This window comes from Eschscholzia californica, unplaced genomic scaffold, assembly GCF_041429995.1.
Source record: "Eschscholzia californica isolate CP2 unplaced genomic scaffold, dmEscCali1.0.p SCAF_3, whole genome shotgun sequence".
In the NCBI taxonomy this organism is placed as follows: Eukaryota; Viridiplantae; Streptophyta; class Magnoliopsida; order Ranunculales; family Papaveraceae; genus Eschscholzia; species Eschscholzia californica.
The window spans coordinates 47,909,296-47,929,162 of record NW_028238420.1 but is presented as its reverse complement, the minus strand read 5'-3'; the positions used below and the strand labels follow the sequence as shown (position 1 = coordinate 47,929,162).

The window sequence follows — 19,867 nt, the reverse complement described above, 5'->3', positions numbered from 1 at the left end:
ACTTTTGCTCTCTCTCCTCCTGTAACTCTCTCTCTCTCTCTCCATTTCTCTCCTCCCCTAACTCTCTCCTTTCATCTCCCTCCTCCCGTATTCTCTCTCGTCCTGCATCTCTCTTGTTCTTTCCCTCCATATCTCCTCTCCATCTCTCATTTTCTCTCTCCATATCCTCTCCACCGTCCTCAAATGGACCCTAAGACTAGTTAAAGAGGGTTTCTTGTTGTGAAACAGATTAAGGAATTCGGGTTCTTATTAAATCTTAATTTTTGCCCCTTCATCCTCACATACCATTAATTTTCTTTCTTTATACTTCTTCTCCTGTGTAGAATTTATATGGGATGACTTATAGACAACCCTAGTCCATCTGACTTGGCTCACAAACTCCATGAGCTAGTTTTTCACTAAGGGTGACTATAAGATTTCTCGAATCACAGAAAAGTCATTAAGAACTTGAGCCCACATATACTTCAGGAGCCCGTCAGTTTCAAAGCCCACAAAATAAACTCAAACAATGGAAACTTGGGCCACTAATTGCAGTCGGTTGTGCATCTATTCTGAAATTCGAAGATCACAAGTTACTGGTGGAAGTGAAAATCTATTATTTATTGACTTCTGTAAATAGGGTATCAATAAAGTAAAGGTAGAAATAAATGACCTACAGTCCCCGTACGATGTCTTTAAGGGTTTTTATGTGGCATGTAAGTCCAAGATGATGACTTTAGTGATAGTAGTTATAAGGCTTATTCAATTCGTAATGTATATGTATTCATAGTGTAGCCACATTATCTAATGAATGTGATGGCTTTAGGATCTCCATGTGAAAATTAGAACTTTTGACACTCAATCCTACGAACTCTCGGTATTTTAGAAGGAGGTACAAACACAAAACCGAATGCCCGATACTTCTTTGTGTTTGAAGATACTTCTTTGTGTTTGAAGAACTACTCTAGCTCATCTAGCTTCCCTACCCCAAGTATAGATATCCTGTCTATCCGAAACAAACAAGTCTTGTTTTAATCAATTATACTAGTCCCCACATAACTGCATAAGGTTAGCTCCTTTAAAACTTAACTGCAAACTTACTAAAAATGAGAGCTACTACTACTAAGCAAAAGTGACAGTAGTAAACGTCAAAACCGTGTACTCTAGTCTCACATCAACCATACTAATTACACACCCAAGTCACATGAACAATGCCACTCTCTTTTACTTCTCTCTCTCTCTCTCTCTACAATCTCTTTCTCTCTCTACAAACACTATAAAACCCTCATCACCTCCCTCACACTGTCTAACATCAAACATATTCCGTACCATTCAAACTTCTCCATCAATTTTCTTCAAACATAAATCCTCCTCCTCATTTTCTTCTCCATAAAATTCATCCAAGAGCTAACTATGACCTCTACTTACCAAGAAATGGCTCAAGACGAAAATGAAAACACGGGTATCGGTCGAACTTACGAATGTGTGTTTTGCAAGAGAGGATTTACCAATGCACAAGCTTTAGGAGGTCATATGAATATCCATAGAAGAGATAGAGCTAGACCCAAACGTCGCCCTTCTCCGGTTCCACCTAGTTTCAACCAACCCGAAAATGAACTATCCAATATCCATGGGATTTTACAACCCAATTCTAGTCATTTTTCGTGTTATTACCCTGTCATAGAACCAACTTCTTGGAACTATGATAAGTATTTTTCAACTTCTACATTCAAAACTAGTAATACTAAGCACCATAGCTCTTATCCGGCATTGAGTTTACTAGATAATGAAGAGAATCTTCGGTATACAAATTTAAGTTTAAGGTTGAATTGCGAAGGTGAAAGGAGACAACATGAGGAAGAAAGTTATGGGCTTGATTTAGAGCTTCGACTCGGTATTTGATCCTTATTTTTTCAATTTGTACTATGTTCATTAGTTTTCATTTCGGTTAAAATGTTAAGTTCTTCTCTATCTACTTTTTACGTTCTTCTACATTTGAATGAACTACTATTATGTCTGTGAATATCTAATTTAGAACTTTCTTTACCACTGGACTTTTCTTTATCGACGTGGGAATGTTAAACATATTATACTTCTTGGTCCGAACCCTAACCTTATCGGTTCAAACTCTCTTAAGTATAATGAAGAGATTAATTAAGTTTGAATTTATGTGATAAAGATTTGGGGAAAGAATTGAATGAAGGGGATGGTTTGAATTTTTCTTTTTCTTCATATTTAATGCTTATGATGCAGTATCAATGTTGAATCTGCAGGAAATGTCAAGTTCCCAGGATTTTCACTGTACACATGTAAAACTTGTGACTCTAATAAATTTACTGGTTAATTTTTCAGAAATGCCCCTCCACTTTTTTGTGAATTTTTTATTTTTTCCTCATATTTCCAACAATTACAATGTGGCCCCCCTAACAGTCAACCGTAGGTCCGTAAGATATCTAATCCGAATTTTGACACACTTTTGACTCATTTTAGTACATATATTTTCTTTTTTTGTACTTCACTGGTTGCTTCAGTAGTTCGATATATGTATAATATTGTAGGCAAGTTAGTCTAATAAATATGGATGACTTGTGTTTTTAACTGATTTGTCGAAATCGTGTGTGCCTTTAACACATTCAATACAAAACAATTTGATATTTCCCTTGTGTTGTTATCACAAACCCGCGTTCGAAGCTTGGGGTATAGAGACATGCTCAGATTAATCTGCGTCGGGGTCTTCTAGTGTAGAACAAAACTTCACACCAAAATGAGTGATTTGGCTAAGAATCGACCATGTGAAGGTCCACATTGTCATTGCAGAATACATACTATAATGAATAGGGTGAATCCTATGTCTTTGTCAATGTTGAAGCTTTTCAAAGAAGCTTATGAAGCATTATCCAATAACAAAACCTCACACCCATTACATTTAGATACAATTGTCAGAAGCAGAGACAATATCGATAATTCTTAAGGTTAGAGACGTTACAATATCAAAACAAGATTTTCGAATTGAGGAATTAGTAATTAATGTAAGTAAAAGATCAATTCCTTTAATATTTTCCCATGTGATTTTTAATACGGAGTTTCTCAAAAGTCGTTTTTTTCTTCGTTGACAAAACTCAAACCATACATGTTTTTATAATATTTACCAAACATTGAACTTGTCCTTCATCAAATTACTAAAACTGTACTCTTTGAAAGAACAATTTTATTTATGAGGAAGAGAACACATAACTCACACGCCATGTGAGTTATATTCTTTCATGTCCTCTAACAAAACCTGATAGAAACATAAATTTTCTTCCCAACAAGAAAGATCAACTACCCTTTCCAAGATCAACGATTTTTTTATCATATTAAGAAAACAATCAATTCTCCCGACTCAGGGCTCGAACACTCCGTGGCAAGCAATTAGACAATTCATCTTTTTCTTCTTTTATGTGTACATGTCAAGGAAGTAGTAACTCGGCACAAGAGAAAGTTGGGTCTCAATTTTAGTGAAAAGAACTCTGAATTATGTACATTAATATCATAACTTTGCATTTATATGAAAATACAATAAGACTAACCTGTTTTGAAAGGGAAATGGAATTTTTACAATTCATAGAAAACTTTCTTGCCATCGCCAATCAACACAATCGTCGAAATCAAAACTACTTGCACAATCTAACAAGGCATTCTGCTGATGTTCGTAACGACATATATAAGTTAAGCCAAGAAGAAGTTGACATATAGCTGCTTCTGTTTTTTCTCTATCTGCAAAATATAATGTCTGAAGAAGAAGAACGTTTGTTCTCGTTACGATTTGTTGTTGCTCCAAGTTTCGTTCGGTTTGCCATCTGATCATGTTATGAGCTAATGGTGAAAACCATGTTAATATCTTATTTAGGGTTTCCTTCCAATCATGAGCAAGAGGAGCATCGTATATTGCTAGACTCTTAATATAAGATTTCAAACTTGTTTTCAGAGAGATTCTTAAACTTGTTGGTAACATCTGATATAGATCAGTTCTTGCTTCATCGCCGACTAAATGTGGGTATCGGAGCAACTTCTCTATAACGATTACGATATTTGCATAGTGAAGAGCTAGAGCAGAACCTCCAACAGTAGAAGGTGGGGCATTGAGCATTAACCTACTTTTGGGAACAAACTGAGACTTGCTAGATATACTAGACTTAGATTGTCTTTGTTCTCCACTGAAAGGGAAACCTAATTCGACTCCACTTGAGCAACCAGAATAACACATTTGTTCTCTCTTCAATCCATTAGCAGAACCAGACACATTAGAGACTTGGTTATCATGAACTTCATTCTCAACTTCGTCATCTAGCTTCAACGAAGCTGAACTGTTTAAACTAAAGCAATCTATAAAAAGTCTTCCTGGACTAGACCCACAAGGAAAATTGATATACTCTGGACGAAAAGAAGTAACTAAAGATTTGTGTGAGATTGACCCAGACCTGGAACTTGTTTGCCTTTTCTCCGTTGAAACTCTCTCGATCTGCCTCGAATTATAAGAACTAGTCCTTCTTGAAGCTGGTTGTAATGGCTCACGCGTCGTTTGAGAATGGCGACTTCTGCTTAGATGACTCGAAAGCTTCCCACTTCGATTCGGAGTAGGAGATGAAGGCGAAACTGATTCTCCTCCAGACGAAGAGAATTCTGAGACTAAAACAGAAAGGTTAGAGAATTCTAGCCTTGACAAAACAGAATCCCCAAAGACGGAACAGATTCTAGCATAAATTGTACAAATAGTTCTTGCCAATATCGCTATAACTTTATCGTAAGTTTGGTTCCACAACGATGTATCCCTAAGATGCCTAACATCTTGCCCTTGCCATGTCAATTTCTGTTCAAAAGCCCGACGAGTTTCTTCGTGTTGGGTTTGTTGGAACTTCTTCGACGCCTGTTCTAATTCATTCAAGACCTGCATTTCGGTATAAAGATTCGACGTTGCAGTTACATATCTCTCCATCTTCTTAATCATTCCATCCATATCCTTAACTAAAAACCCTAATTCCTTAACATTAATAACTCTCGTCATAATATCAGCATAAACATGCTCAAATCCTTGTAATGCTGGTTCTGTACACCTCTTTCCTAGACGAGAAACAACCGAAGCTACATGATTAAGATCGTCGAGTTTTTCGGCAAGAACAAGTTGCATAAGGTAAGATTCATCTGAAGAAACAAGATTTCTAACACCTTCACATTTCAAAATCTCATTTTTTAACCTAGAAATTTCTTGATCAGTTAATGATTTGTGAAGATGAACAGTTTTTGACATGATATTTGCCACTTCAAAGGAAAGAATACCAATAGTTTCTTTATGATCAGGTTTAGTACTGTTCTTTTTCTTTGATGGATCTAAAAGGAGAGCATTCTTGAGATTATTACTTACCTGGTTTCCCATCTTTAGAATCCAAGGTTCTGCAACCATCTCTGCTTCCTCCTGAAGAAGAAGAAGAAGATGAAGATGAAGAAGAAGAGTTCAATCTGACTCCACTCTTCCAGATCGAAGCATCTGAAACTGAATCAACAAATTTCAAACTCTGTCAGATTAAAAAAATCTGACTCGTAACTGACGAAATCGAAGCTTCTCAAACCACATATTTTTTGTCCGTAAATCTGATCTATAATCACTAAAATCTCATTATCATTTAAACAAACGAATCTTCGTTATAAAAAAAGATTATAACTCTTCTGAACTCATTTCAAGCTTAAAAACCCTAGATTTCGAGAGATTGTATACAGATCCGAGCTTCAAAAACCTCATACATCAACTAAACCGATTCAGATTATCTTCAACTCAACAACACTCGATTTCTCCAGAAAAATCTTCGTTAATCGTCGGAAAAACGATATTTAGCACAAATCTTGAAGATGAAAATGGCGAAGTTAATGTACTGAAATGATAAAAAAAGAGGAAGCTTTTGTTCAGTTTAAAGAGTAAAGTTGAAATCTTTTGGATTTCTTTGGGTGAAGCTTTATCACGCTGAGGTTTGAGTAGTCTAGTAATCGATTCTACACTGAAACAGATGTTGAAGAAAGTTCAGACAAACCAGAATGAAAGTGAGAGAGTAGAGAGAGAGAGAGAGAGAAAGTTTTAGTGAGAGAGAGAGAGAAAGTTTTAGTGAGAGAGAGAGAGAGATTTAAGGAGGAGGCGTGGGAGAGGGAAGAGGGATTGTGTTTTTGAGAATGGAGGGAAATGATTTACCAGTATACCAGTAAAACAACACTTTCTTCTTCCATTTTGTACTCATTTTTCTTTCTTTTTCTTCTCCAAAGTTTAGTTGGTTAACAAATTCACCATAATTATTATATTTTATTACGGTCTTACCCTTTTCTTAAATTATAATCATACAACTTTTTTATTTTTCTTTTTTGGAAATTCATACCTAGATCATCGAAATGGTTTGAATTTGAAATTAGTCAACCATCAATATTAACTTTCCCTCCCTTGAGAGGGTTCTTTTGTGTAGGGAGTCCTTGTGTCATGTGTCAGAATCGTATGTACAATTGTGACAATATTTTGAATATTGTCATAGATTACTTATGTGTACACAAATAGTTTCTATCGTAAAAATAGTATAATCTTCTACCCTTGTTTGGAGTGGTAAGAAGTATAATCTTTCACCTAGAGATCAAGGATTCGAGACACACGCTGAATAATTCAAAAAAAAAAGTAGTTTCTATCGTAAAATTATTGAACAAGTTACTCATCTATAATTGAAGTTATACATTTCTTATTTTAGTTTTTCGGTCGTTTGACTTCTAATTTTTGTTTTTTGGGCATGAGACAATTGGAAGGTAAGATTAGGGAGGAATCTCATGTGATAGGAGTTTGGTAAAATTTCATTGGGGCTAGCAATTCAAACGTCCAAGGTCAAAAGTTATCAGTTAATTAAGAAGTCAAGTTAAGCTTGAAAGTTGTTTTTAATTACATTTATTTATGGAAGATTAAAAAAGACCTGAAATAGGCCAAAGGAGGTGTGGTAAAAGTCAATCTTAATGTATTAGGTATTTAGATAAATTTTTCTATTCTTGTAGATGTTCTTTATTAGGGACTTTTACTAGTAGAAACTTCAAAATGCTTCAAAAAGAAATAGAAAACTGACCATAGAGAGAGAGAGGGAGAGAGAGAGATGGGTGTCTGGTCACTTTTGATGTCACTAAGGGGATCCCTTCTTTCATTTATGGAGTTAGTTACTAGACAACTACTTAAAAAAGTCAAGCTTCAAATAAGGACCAAACATAGACACATAGTAGTAGTTGTTTGGTTTTGGACTAATTGATTTGGTACTTGTTAGTAGGAATGTATAATAATATCTTCTTATATATCATACATCAAAAGTTTTCTAATTATTCCTTATGATCTCCCAAGAATTTACCAACAGATTTGTCAACGCGATCATGTTCTGTCACAACCAAATTGGTCCTGGCAAGTTTGATGGCTAGCACCACTAATCCGTTCGGAATAAGACACAATTCACCATGTTTAATCAATCGTGTTTAACATTGCAGTGTCAACAGACTGTGTAAGTGCAATATAATCACGCCACAACCATGGAGAGATGGAGTCAAAATTATTCTGCAACAATATCTTTTTCGAAAATAACCTACCATTGATACTTTTTTTTGTTGAGATTACCATTGATACTTAGGCTTTATCTTTGAGATCAATATACACATGAGAGGTCCAATTATATAAACTTCTTTTAAGTGGAAAAGCTTTGGATCTACTTTAAACTATTCCACTCTACTAGGTCATCACAGAGTTAGTTTGTCATTACTAACAAAACTCTACCTAATGTGAATCAATCCATTAACTTTATCTACCTAATATGATCAACCCTTTATGCTTTTCTTTATCAACAAGAAAACCAGCAAATTTCAACAAAAAAAAAAAAACAAGAAAACCAGCAAAGTTTAAAATCATGATCCATAAAAGATAAAAATAATATAATAAGTGTAAAAGCATGAGTCATAGGTTTAGACCCACATAAATTTTGTGAAATAGACAAAGAGAAAAAAGTATGCACCACAGTAATATATCAACTATACCAATCTTTTCTCCTTAACAAAAAAAAACTATACCAATCTTTTCGTACACTTCCATACAAGTATTTTATCAGACTCCTCTTAACAAAAAAAAAAAGTATTTTATCAGACTAATTTTTTCTAGTCTCTCTAACAAATAGAACTACATGTTACCACCCAATTAAAAAAGTTCATCCTGAAGTTTAATATCCTTTCGGAACTAAGAAATTAATTTAATTGACACGTGACACTCTCTGTCTGTGATAATATTCTTGTGGGTCTACAAATAACCTACTTTGTTATGGAAAAGAAAAAGGAAAACAAATATTCTGAAATGGGGAGATAAAGACAAGGAAGAAGAATGAAACTAAGTTAGATCTTTAACTGTTTTCCTTATCCATAATTGTAGGGTTGTGTTTGGAGTCATGTCTAAAAGGAGAATATAGATTAGATAACAAACTCTGAATTTTCCACACACTTGTTCCATTACTTATTTATCTTTGTTCTTTGTATCTGTCTTTCATGGCTTAAATTTATAAATGGCCATCAAGAGTCTTCATCTAGAGGAGTTGTTTGCTGACTTTTTTATATGTTTGAAAGACGATTATTTGTTTCTAACTCATCTTAAGACTATTTCGCTTTTTTGACTAAAAAAGAGCAATTCTTACATTCTTTTTATTTATGAAATGCCCGAGAATTAACATTGATCATATGCGTCATATGTGCAATCGTTGAATACAATAGCAACTCAACTGTAATTGTAAATTACAAATATCCGTCCCCGGATGTGTCTATAAGAATTGTCCCACGTAGACAAATACTACTCCCATAACCAAGAATATAATATCTAAAGCCTCTCTTTTCATTGCCAGTATCAATTACAATTTTAAATACATTTCACAAAAAAATCGTTTTAACTACCAATAATCTCCGCAAGAACAAGATCCTTCACTAAAGTGATGAAACCGATTCCGGTCTCTTACTATAATCACTCTTCCATAAATCTTGGATAGGAGTTTTGTTGCAGAATGACAATCATCACAAACCCGAAGGTTCTTAACTATCCGAATTGGCATGTTTGAAGCTGTACTTATCAGACCAAAAGCCATTGCCAGTTTCTCGCTATGATAAGCAAGCGATGTTTCTTTCTCTTCTTCGTCTATATTCAAAAGTACAGATGATGTATTAGCTACATGACCTGCAAGTTTAAGTTTCTTAAGCATCTCGGATAGCATTTCTTGTATTTCTTTAGTTCTTGGGTGAGATTGGTCTCCCATAATAAACTCATGAACTGAACCATTCACCTCAATCGAGCTAAAACCTGGTGCTTTCTTCATTCCTGAATCTTTCATGGTTTTTCTCATTCCTGCAACATCATTCCATCTATTTGCCGTTGCATAGATATTCGACATAAGTACATTATAACCACAGTTGTTTGGATCCATTTCAAGAAGCTTTTTTGCTGCCATCTCCCCCAAGATAAGATTTTTATGAAGTTTGCAGGCAGCAAGTAGAGCTCCCCAAACTATAGTGTTGGGCTTGATGGGCATTTTGTTGATCATTTCAAGGGCTTGGTCTAGTTTACCAGCCCGACCGAGAAGATCCACCATACAACCATAATGTTCAACTTTCGGGCTCAATCCAAATTCGTTTACCATTTGAGCGAAAAGTCTTTCTCCTTCTGATAACAATCCGGCATGACTACATGCATGAAGAGCTCCAATGAACGTAATATCGTTAGGTTTTGTTCCTTCTTTCTGCAACTGAGAGAAGAGATCCATGGCTTCCTCACCAAAACCATGCATCGCCAGTCCATTTATCATGGCATTCCACATGCAGATATCCTTATTCGGAGCTTTGCTGAAGACCCGGCGAGACCCATCAATATCTCCACATTTCGCGTACATATCCACCATTGTCGTTGCTAATTTGACATCCACTAATATCCCTTGCTTATCTATGTAAGCATGTATTGACTTGCCTAAATCCAGGGCTCCTGATTCTGCACAGAGCGAAAGGAGATTAACCATAGTTATTTCATTAGGGTTTATACCTTCATTTCTCATCTCGATAAACAGTTCAAAAGCTTGATCAAGTAAACTAGACTGTGTATATCCTGAAATCATGGCTGTCCATATTCCAACATCTCTCTTGCTCTTGTCTATTCCTTCAAACACTGTTCTTGCCTTCTTTATCTCACCACATTTTCCATACATATCTACCAGAGCTGTCAGCAAACTAAGGGACATAATGAACCCGTTTCTGATTATGTAAGCATGAACTTGCTTCCCTAATTCGATTGCTCCAACAAACCCACACTCTAAAACTAAACTCAACATCGTAATCTCGTTCGGCAAAACATTCTCTTCCAGCATTTTCACGAAAAGTTCAACTCCATCTTCCAACTTATTGCATCTAATATGACCTGCAATCATGGCAGTCCAAGATACAATACTTTTCTGATTTAGTCCATCGAAGATCTCACGAGCTAGAGTTATATTCCCACATTTAGCATACATATCTACTAAAGCAGTAGAAATTGGAACACCCATTGATCCAATAACACCATTCTTTACAACATAAGCGTGAATCAATCTCGCCATTTTCGAGTTCCCAAGGTCTGCAAATAAATTCACCATATTTAACATAGCAACATCACTTGGCTTTACTCCTAAGAACTGCATTTCTTTAATAAGATCCAAAGCTTTGTCATAAGATCTATTCCGACTATAACTTCTAATCATTGTACTCCAAGTAACAACATCTCTTTCAGGCATTCCATCAAATATAATGGAAGCAGAATTAATACTATCACATTCTGTGTACATTTGAATCAATGCATTTAATACAAAAATATCCCAATCCAAACCCATTTTCAAAACAAACCCATGAATCTCTTGACCTTGTTTAAGACTCCATGAATGTTGACTACAAGCTTTGAGAATTGATGGTATGGTGAAATTATCAATGTTTGAGTCTGTTTTTCTCATATAAGCATAGATTTTTAGAGCTTGTTTTGGGTTATTGTTCTTAATGTATGAAGTTATTATAAAGTTGAATTGAGCTGCTAAGCTAGAATGTTGTTTAAAGAAGTCAAAAGAAATGGGGTAATTGGGGTTAAATTGGGTTTTGATCATATGAGCATGGGTTTGCTTGGTTTCTTCTAGGTTGATTTTGTGTTCTTGGTGGTGATGATGGTTCTGGTGATTGAGTTTGGTTCTGGGTATGATAAGTTTATGGATTGTAATGGGGAGTGAAGAAGGTGAATAGAATTTGTTTGCTGCTGACATCAAATCCATTTTCTCTGGGTTATTGGCTAACCCTAAATTTCTTCCCCCAACTCAAACATCACAAAATATCAAGTGGCAGGCTGGCTACTAGTGCTTCAACAAATCCCATCATTTTAAATAAGAAAAACTATGTTGGAAAGTTATCGTGTTGGATCGGTTTGTAGTACATGTGTTCGGAATCGGGCGTTCACGGGCTCTTACAGACTAGTGTGAAAAAGCATGGGTGAAATAAACCTATGGTCTAAGTTCATCACATCGGAGAGGGTATGTGTTCGACACCAAGCGTTCATGGGTTTTTACAAACTCGTGTGAAAATATCGGGTTCGGAACGACACTATTTTAAATAAAACTATGGTGGAAGTTCAACGGGTTAGGCGGATAGTACATTTCTTGGAATATCGGGCGTTCATGAATTCCAACAGACTAGTATGGGTCTGGACAAATATCCGGTTCTCGGGGCCTATCCCCACTCCTAGTGGAGAGACATTATTTAAAACGAAACTGTGGTGGAATATTATCAGGTTGGGTGAATAATAGTATGTCTTCAGGCAGCAGGCATACATGGACTCCCACAAACAAGTGTGAATAAACCTGTTACTGGATTCTCATATCTCTCCAACTTCACTGCATCTCTCAACCTAATCAACCAATTAGATTACAAGATCTACAACGCTTATCTCGAAGTGGGTTCTCTTGATAACGCATTCACAGCTTTCAATGAGATTCCTTTCAATTTCAAAAACCCATATTCATTGAACAGAATTATCTTCGAGTACTCGAAGAGATGACGTTTTTCTGATGTTCTGAAGCTTTTTAAACAGCTTTTGAGTGAGAATTTTGCTGTTGACAGTTTTGATTTGGGTTTCGCCACTAAAGCTTGTATTGATTCCGTCTCAATGCACAGCTTCAAGCCCTCAAATTTTCCCACTTTCCTGCAACATTTCTCCCCCAAACTTGAGTTTTAATCAAAACCCACAACTCATTAATGAAACTTTCACTATAATATCTGCAAAAATCAGAGCATCTACAATCTATAATTGCAAAGGAATGAAATTTTCCTTTCCAAAAACTCTTTTCACTAACTATTTCGATTTCTCGGGTTATGGAGAAGTATGTGAAACTTCCAAAAATCTTGTCTAGCAGTGAAGTAAAATAATATGAAATTGTACTCATGAACACGAATCATTCATCCATGCTAGTACTAGTACAATCCTGTGGAAATCATAATATGAGTTAGAAAATATTCATTATGAAATCATCAAAACTAAAAAGTCCCCAAGCCACCATAATGTGTGCCAAACACAACAAAATTCTACAAGGAATGCACCCTAAAAGCAACCTGTACTAGTTGAGAGTGCTTAATTACAGGAAAATTGGTCGTTTTTCAAGTTCGGGTATATTATGACTTCTGCTGTATGGCTGCTAAACCTGAGTTCGACCAATGCGGGATAATCTTGAAGATGGCCGCCTCTTCACTCACACTTGTATCAACTGTTCTTCCGCAAAAAAAAGCGATGAGTCGGGGGGTTCTTAACTCGTAAAAGTTCAAACGGACCCCCAATCTTCTTGCATAAAGTCAGCATTTGGTAGAATTGGAATGGTGGGCAATTGGGTTGGGGTATATTGGGATACAAAAAAATAAATATTGTACAGAAAGATAAGACTACTTGATTTGTGTTTAAGATAAGATTACTTGATTTGTGTTTAAGATAAGCCCTTGCTGTTATTTTGTGGGTATAAGTCAGATGACTACATATCTGCCTTCCAGACCCTAGGTGACTTTCGTAAACAATAACTTGCTCATTATAAGGTGAGTTGTTTATCGACAAGAGAAAGATGAAGAACGACAATAATATTGCTCATTATAAGATGAGTTGTTTATCGATAAGAGAAAGAAGAACGACAACAATAACAACTTTGTCATGTATCAAGTCTCTTTGGTACTGGGGTTGAACCTCTTCAGTGAATCCATGCATTCAAGACTTAATTGACCGGTCGATAGAAGATTCACTATCACACTCGTGATATTTGCCGTAGGTGAATAGCCTTTCCCAATCATTTCTTGTAAAAGTTGCATCGCCTTATCAATCTTATTGTTTCGAAAATATCCCAAAACTATGGTATTGAATGTGTATTCATCCGGTGGACAACCTTTCTTCGTCATTTCTAAAAACAATTCATTAGCCTCTTTCAGAAACCCGTCTTTGCAAAAGCCGTTCATAATTATGTTGTATGTTACAGTGTCCGCCTCCAACCCTTTCGTAGAAATTTTACTGAAAAGCTTCTCGGCATCTTGAATTTTACCTGCCCTGCACATTCCGTCAATCAGGATGTTATAGATTTTGATATCTGGTCTAATGAAGCTCGTTTCCATCTCTTGAAGTAGTTCTTCTGCCTCACAAAGACAGTCATTTTTACATAACCCATCCATAAGTGTTCTGTAAGTGATGATATGCGGACACTGACCACGAGACTTCATTTCTTTGAAAAGTTCCTTAGCTTCCACAACTCTTCCCACCACTAATAGACCACCAATTAGAGTATTATAAGTGACGACATTACGGTTCAATCCCTTCCTACACATTTCTTCATCTACCCTCATGGCTTCATCAATCATCTTTTTCTTGCAGTACCCATTAATCATTGTGTTGTATGTAACCACGTTGGGTGCATGCCCCTTATGAACCATCAAATCAAAAACTTTAACTGCCTCGGTCATACGACCCTTTAAACAGTATCCATCGATTAATGAAGTGTAAGTGAAAGTGTTAGGCTCCTTACCTATTCCGATCATTGCTTCTAAAAATTCATGTGCTTCTTCCGCCATTCCTTCTTTGCAAAGAGCATCAATAAGAATGCTGAAGCTTATCACGTCTGGGGAAATCCCACGATCGATCATGTTGTGGAAGATGGCGACTGCTTCTTTCCACCGGCTTGAAATGCATAAACCTTGAATCAAAGAAGTGTCAATTATTGTGTTATAAATTACAACATTAGGTTTACAAGTTCCCTTCTTCTCCATCTCTCTTAACAACTCGACAGCCGACTTTGTGTTCCCTGATTTGCAAAGCCCATTTATTAGCGTCCCATAAGAAACCGCATTAAGTATATCCTTTCTCTTAGACATTTCCCCGAACACTGCTACTGCCTGAGCAATTTTATCAGCTCGACAAAGTCCTTTAATAAGTGTGTTCAACGTTATGGTATCAGGTTGAAGACCACATTTCAAGAAGTTTGCTAGTATGGAGAAACTAAGATCTACCATGTTCATGTTACAATATGAATTAATTAAAGCGTTGTAAGTAGAAATATCAGGTCGAGTTTCAACTGAAGTCAGTATCATTTGTTTGTATAAATGAATAACAGTAGTATGATATTTCATTTTTGAAATTAAACCCAACAATTGATTAAAAGGATAAATAGAAGGTGAGGGTTTGATATGAAGCAATTTATCAAATAAAACAAGGGCATCATTGAATTTAATACTCCCTGATGTACACCCATCTCTTATAAAAATCTCCAAATTTTGGGTGATGTCCATAAAGTAAGGAATAAAATTCTTGGGTGTCTTAGAAGAAGAATTAGGGTTAAGAGTTGAGTGTAGGTTATGTGAAAAATGAGTAATGAAGGAAGATAGAGATGAAGAAGAAGCCTTACTCGAAGCACTTCTTGTTAGAGCCATTTTTTTGTGTCTGGAGATGTTACTAGGGCCCTTCTTTTTATTCCAAACCCTGAAACCCACTAGCATATTTGGGTTGTTGTCTCAGTTCACCTCAACAAATGATAGATTTATGCCAATCTTAGAGGTAAGCATTTTGTTTTTTTGCATTTAACAAACAATAATTGACACTAACATTTTGTGAAGAAAGAAATGACTTCCACATTTTTTTGTTTTGCTTTTGTTAGAAACATATTTAATTTGTCTTTTGTAAAAATTAAAATATTATGCATATTATACTTTGTATTTGACAAACTTATTATCGGACAAATAATATTTTGACTTTATTGCTAACAATATAATTATACACGTTGTCAACATTTTATAACAAATCAAGACAATTCTACATGTTGTCAACATTTTATAACGTATCAAGTTAACTCTATATGTTGTCAACAATTTATAACAACATATTTATATATTTTGAGTGTGGTTCGGCCGTTCGGGTATATTGAGTTTATGGATTGTAATGGGGAGTGAAGAAGGTGAATAGAATTTGTTTGCCGCTGACATCAAATCCATTTCTTTAAAAAAAAAAAAAAAAAAAAAAAAGACATCAAATCCAATTTTTCTGGGTTATTGGCTAAACCTAAATCTATTTTTTTTTGTTGAACAACCCTAAATCTATTTCCCAACTCAAACGTCACAAAATCTCGAGTGGCAGGCTGGCTACTAGTGCTTCAACAAATCCCATTATTTTAAATAAGAAAAACTATGATGGAAACTTATTGTGTTGGGCCGGTTTGTAGTACATGTGTTCCGGATCCGGCGTTCACGGGCTCTTACAGACTAGTGTGGAAAGCATGGGTATCGGGTTTGAAATAAATCTATGGTCGAAGTTCATCACATCGGAGAGGGTATGTGTTGGACAACAAGCGTTCATGCCTTCATGGGTTCTTACAAACTCGTGCGGAAATATCGGGTTCGGGGCGACACTATTTTAAATAAAACTATGGTGGAAGTTCAACGGGTTAGGCTACATTTCTTGGAATACCGGGCGTTCATGGATTCCAACAGACTAGTATGGGACTAGACAAATATCGTAGGTTGACTGATTCGATTCTTTTGGAACTTTGGGCCCTGTATTCATGCGGGATAATCTTGAGGATGGAGTGATGGACGCCTCTTCATCCATGCTTGTATCAGTGGCAGCATTAGCCATTACTGTTATTTTGTGGGTATAAGTCAGATGACTTCGTATCTGATTTCCCTCCTATAACCATTAAAACCATTAGAATGACACTAGGAATTACCAAAACCATAATAAAAGAACCAACTAACGTCACGAGTAAGAACGATCTTTTAACTCTCATCTTTAAGGTTTTCGTCTATACCAAGATATATTATCATTCCATAGGGTATAATTCAGAAGAGCATAAACCGATAAAGTCATAGAGAAGTACTTGTTATAGAAGTTCATATTTTAAAAATGAGGAGGGCAATACTGATAATATCCAGCCCAGTAATTGCTGATTCGGGAAAGATAACTGTTGAGAGAGCAATCAAGATCCAGTCTTTTAGAACATCAGCAACACGAATTGAGACTGCTCCACTTCTACCAATTTCTAAGAATATCGAAAAGCTCAAAGCTATAGCACTAAGACCGTTCGAGAAAAAAAATTCAGCAATTGAATAGAATCTGCAAAACTTCCATACCTAGATTTCAATAAAAAAAACTTCCATACCTGGCTTCTCATGAAAATACCAAGGAACAAACATACACATGAAACTGCCCATCTCAGGCGCATTTCGTGAATTCTTATCCAACAAAAATACATAATAGTAATACCAACAACAAGCTATGAGGTACGATAAATGATTAAATTGCTGAAATGCATATTATTAGAGAGAAACAAACAGCAAAAACAGAGAAAACAGGAGTTTTTTTTGCATCCAGCTCCTCCTTAAGTTTGCCCTTTTCAAAGACACTATCTCCGCAACAATTTTAAGAGTGAGGGTATTTCTATACTCGAGATTATAACACTTTCTTATTACACACTTAATATGAAAAAAAAGATATCAGAGCATAAAAATGCTGGTGATAGGATTTATAGTCAAGCCCTACTTTTGTAGAAGGGCTAGGCAGCTATGAATTGACTACAGAAAGAAAGACCCTAAAAGCTTATCCCGATGCTTCTCCCGTGTTAGAAGTGATCGGAGGATAGAATATAATGGTTTCTTCGACGAGGGAAATTTATCTATTTAAGTATCTATTCTTTCACTCTGGAGGTGCAAGAAATAACCCATAATAACCACGTCAAAGCTTATGAACTAACAAAATAATCAAGCAAAGTAAATAAAAAATACACATGATTTCCAGAGATGTAGCAAAGACAGGAAAAGAGAATCCATATTTCATTAAAATCACTGGAGCAGATTTATCCACCTCGTACAGAAAATACATGAAATGTGCGATTAATAGTGTACTTCGAGATGAACCCAAGGTGACTTTCGTAAACAATAACTTGCTCATTATAAGGTGAATTGTTTATCGACAAAAGGAAGAATAATAAAGAACGACAACAATAACAACTTTGTCATGTATCAAGTCTCTTTGGTACTTGAGTTGAACCTCTTCAGTGCATCCATGCAATCAGGACTTAATTGACCGGTCGATAGAAGATTCCCTATCACTCTTGTGATATTTTCTGAAGGTGAATAGCCCTTCCCAATCATTTCGTGTAAAAGCTGCATTGCCTTATCAATTTCATTATTCCGAAGATATTCCAAAATCATAATATTGAATGTGTATTCATTTGGTGGATAACCTTTCTTCGTCATTTCAAAAAACAAATCATTAGCTTCTTTTAGAAACCCTGCTTTACAAAAACCATTTATCATTATGGTGTATGTAACAGTGTTAGGCTCCAGCCCTTTTGTAGAAATTTTACTCAAAAGCTCCTCGGCTTCTTGAATTTTACCTACTCTGCACATTCCGTCAATCAGGATGCTATAGATTTGGATATCTGGTTTGATGAAACTCATTTGCATCTCTTGAAGTAGTTCTTCTGCCTCACAAAGACGCTCATTTTTACATAATCCATCCATAAGTGTTGTGTAAGTGATGATATCCGGACACTGACCACGAGACTTCATTTCTTTGAACAGTTCCTTAGCTTCCACAACTCTTCCCACCACTAATAGACCACCAATAAGAGTAGTATAAGTACCGACATTACGGTTCAATCCCTTCCTACACAGTTCTTCATTTACTCTCATGGCCTCATCAATCATCTTTTTCTTGCAGTACCCATTAATCAGTGTGTTGTACGTAACCAAGTCGGGTGCATGCCCCTTATGCACCATCAAATAAAAAACTTTAACTGCCTCGGTCATACGACCCTTTAAACAGTATCCATCGATTAATGCATTGTAAGTGAAAGTGTTAGGCTCCTTACCAATTCCGATCATTGCTTCTAAAAGTTGATGAGCTTCTTCTGCCATTCCTTCTTTGCAAAGAGCATCAATAAGAATGGTGAAGGTTACCACGTTTGGGGAGAGCCCACGATCGATCATGTCGTGGAAGATGCCGACTGCTTCTTTCCACCGGCTTGAAATGCATAAACCTTGAATCAAAGAATTGTAAGTTACAACACTTGGGCAAATACCTTTACAAATCATTTCCGAGAACAAATCAAGACCAACATCTACCAATTTGTCTTTACACAGACTATCGATTATTGTGTTATAAATTACAACATCAGGTTTACAAGTTCCCTTCTTCTCCATATCTGTAAACAACTTGACAGCCGATTTTGTGTTCCCTGATTTGCAAAGCCCATTTATTAGGGTCCCATAAGAAACCACATCTAGTATATCCTCTCTCTTAGACATTTCCACGAACACGGCTACTGCCTGAGCAATTTTATCAGCTCGACAAAGTCCCTTTACAAGTGTATTCAAAGTTACGGTATCAGGTTGAAGACCACATTTCAAGAAGTTTGCGAGTACAGAGAAACTAAGATGTACCATATTCATGTTACAATATGAATTAATCAAAATGTTGTAAGTATAAATATCAGGTTGAGTTTCAACTGAAGTCAGTACCATTTGTTTGTATAAATGAATAACGGTAGTAGAATGATATTTCATTTTTGAAATTACACCCAATAATTGATTAAAATGAGAAATAGAAGGTGAGGGTTTAATATGAAGCAAATGATTAAATAAAACAAGGGCATCATTGAATTTTATACTCCCTGATTTACACCCATCTCTTACAAAAATCTCCAAATTTTTGGTGGTGTCCATAAAATAAGGAATAAAATTCTTGGGTGTGTTAGAAGAATTAGGGTTAAGAGTTGAGTGTAGGTTATGTGAAAAATGAGTAATGAAGGAAGATAGAGATGAAGAAGCCTTACTTGAAGCAGTTCTTGTTAGAGCCATTTGTGTCTGAAGATGTTACTCACTGTGATGACGACGTGAAGCGAAATCAATGCTTCTTCTCTAGAGCCCTAATTTATAATTGGAACATTGACACATTTGAACAGTCATCTAGAATGTATGGTCTAAGAGCAAGTCCATTCGCAGCCTCTCTTAGGCCGAAAAAACCACTTTTTCACCCAAAATTTTTGGCTTCAGCTCAGCCTCTAAAATTCAGCTCCAGCCCCAGTCTCTCTTGAGGATGTAAATTTGTTCATGTGGGAAACGCGTGTGTGGACTTTTACTCGGTGTGCGAAAAACGTGTGTGATTTTATGTATATATAAAACACGTTTTTGAACTATTTTCGAAATAATATTTTTTTTCTAAGGTTGAAAAATTATTCGGGGACCGACATTTGGTGGGATGTATTTTAATTATTAATATTTAAATTTATCTAGAATTTTAAAAAGAATTAAA

The 19,867-nt window shown here is 35.8% G+C and overlaps 3 protein-coding genes and 1 pseudogene across 4 annotated transcripts; 1 reads left to right on the top strand and 3 right to left on the bottom strand.

The window, feature by feature from the left end:
* Nucleotides 1–1,413: 1,413 nt before the first annotated feature.
* On the top strand, nt 1,414–1,881 carry LOC147551082 (zinc finger protein 6-like). Its single transcript, XM_086668521.1, has one exon. It carries the CDS (start codon nt 1,414–1,416, stop codon nt 1,879–1,881), a length of 468 nt encoding a protein of 155 aa, XP_086524647.1.
* Nucleotides 1,882–3,471: 1,590 nt separating this feature from the next.
* On the bottom strand, nt 3,472–6,337 carry LOC147551081 (plant/protein (DUF668)). Its single transcript, XM_086666837.1, has one exon. It carries the CDS (start codon nt 5,417–5,419, stop codon nt 3,581–3,583), a length of 1,839 nt encoding a protein of 612 aa, XP_086522963.1. The 5' UTR covers nt 5,420–6,337; the 3' UTR covers nt 3,472–3,580.
* Nucleotides 6,338–8,740: 2,403 nt separating this feature from the next.
* Nucleotides 8,741–13,182, bottom strand: LOC147551080 (pentatricopeptide repeat-containing protein At3g26782, mitochondrial pseudogene; annotated as a pseudogene). The gene has a single exon (XR_015237109.1). The product of XR_015237109.1 is annotated as a pentatricopeptide repeat-containing protein At3g26782, mitochondrial pseudogene (transcript).
* A 54-nt stretch (nt 13,183–13,236) lies between these two features.
* On the bottom strand, nt 13,237–19,506 carry LOC147551079 (uncharacterized). Its single transcript, XM_086668520.1, has 4 exons — nt 17,575–19,506; nt 16,713–16,854; nt 16,473–16,592; nt 13,237–15,050 (listed from the first exon to the last, which is right to left on the bottom strand). The coding sequence occupies exons 1-4, from the start codon at nt 19,411–19,413 to the stop codon at nt 13,237–13,239; spliced, it is 3,915 nt and encodes a 1,304-aa protein (XP_086524646.1). The 5' UTR covers nt 19,414–19,506.
* Between the last annotated feature and the right edge of the window lie 361 nt (nt 19,507–19,867).

Coding starts and splice junctions, on each gene's coding strand:
- LOC147551079 (XM_086668520.1), bottom strand. CDS start 19,413: ATGGCTCTAACAAGAACTGCTTCAAGTAAGGCTTCTTCATCTCTATCT. Junction 16,855..17,574: donor ACTCAAGTACCAAAGAGACT/TGATACATGACA, acceptor TATGCATTTCAG/CAATTTAATCATTTATCGTA. Junction 15,051..16,472: donor TACTGGGCTGGATATTATCA/GTATTGCCCTCC, acceptor CAAATATGCTAG/TGGGTTTCAGGGTTTGGAAT.
- LOC147551081 (XM_086666837.1), bottom strand. CDS start 5,419: ATGGTTGCAGAACCTTGGATTCTAAAGATGGGAAACCAGGTAAGTAAT.
- LOC147551082 (XM_086668521.1), top strand. CDS start 1,414: ATGGCTCAAGACGAAAATGAAAACACGGGTATCGGTCGAACTTACGAA.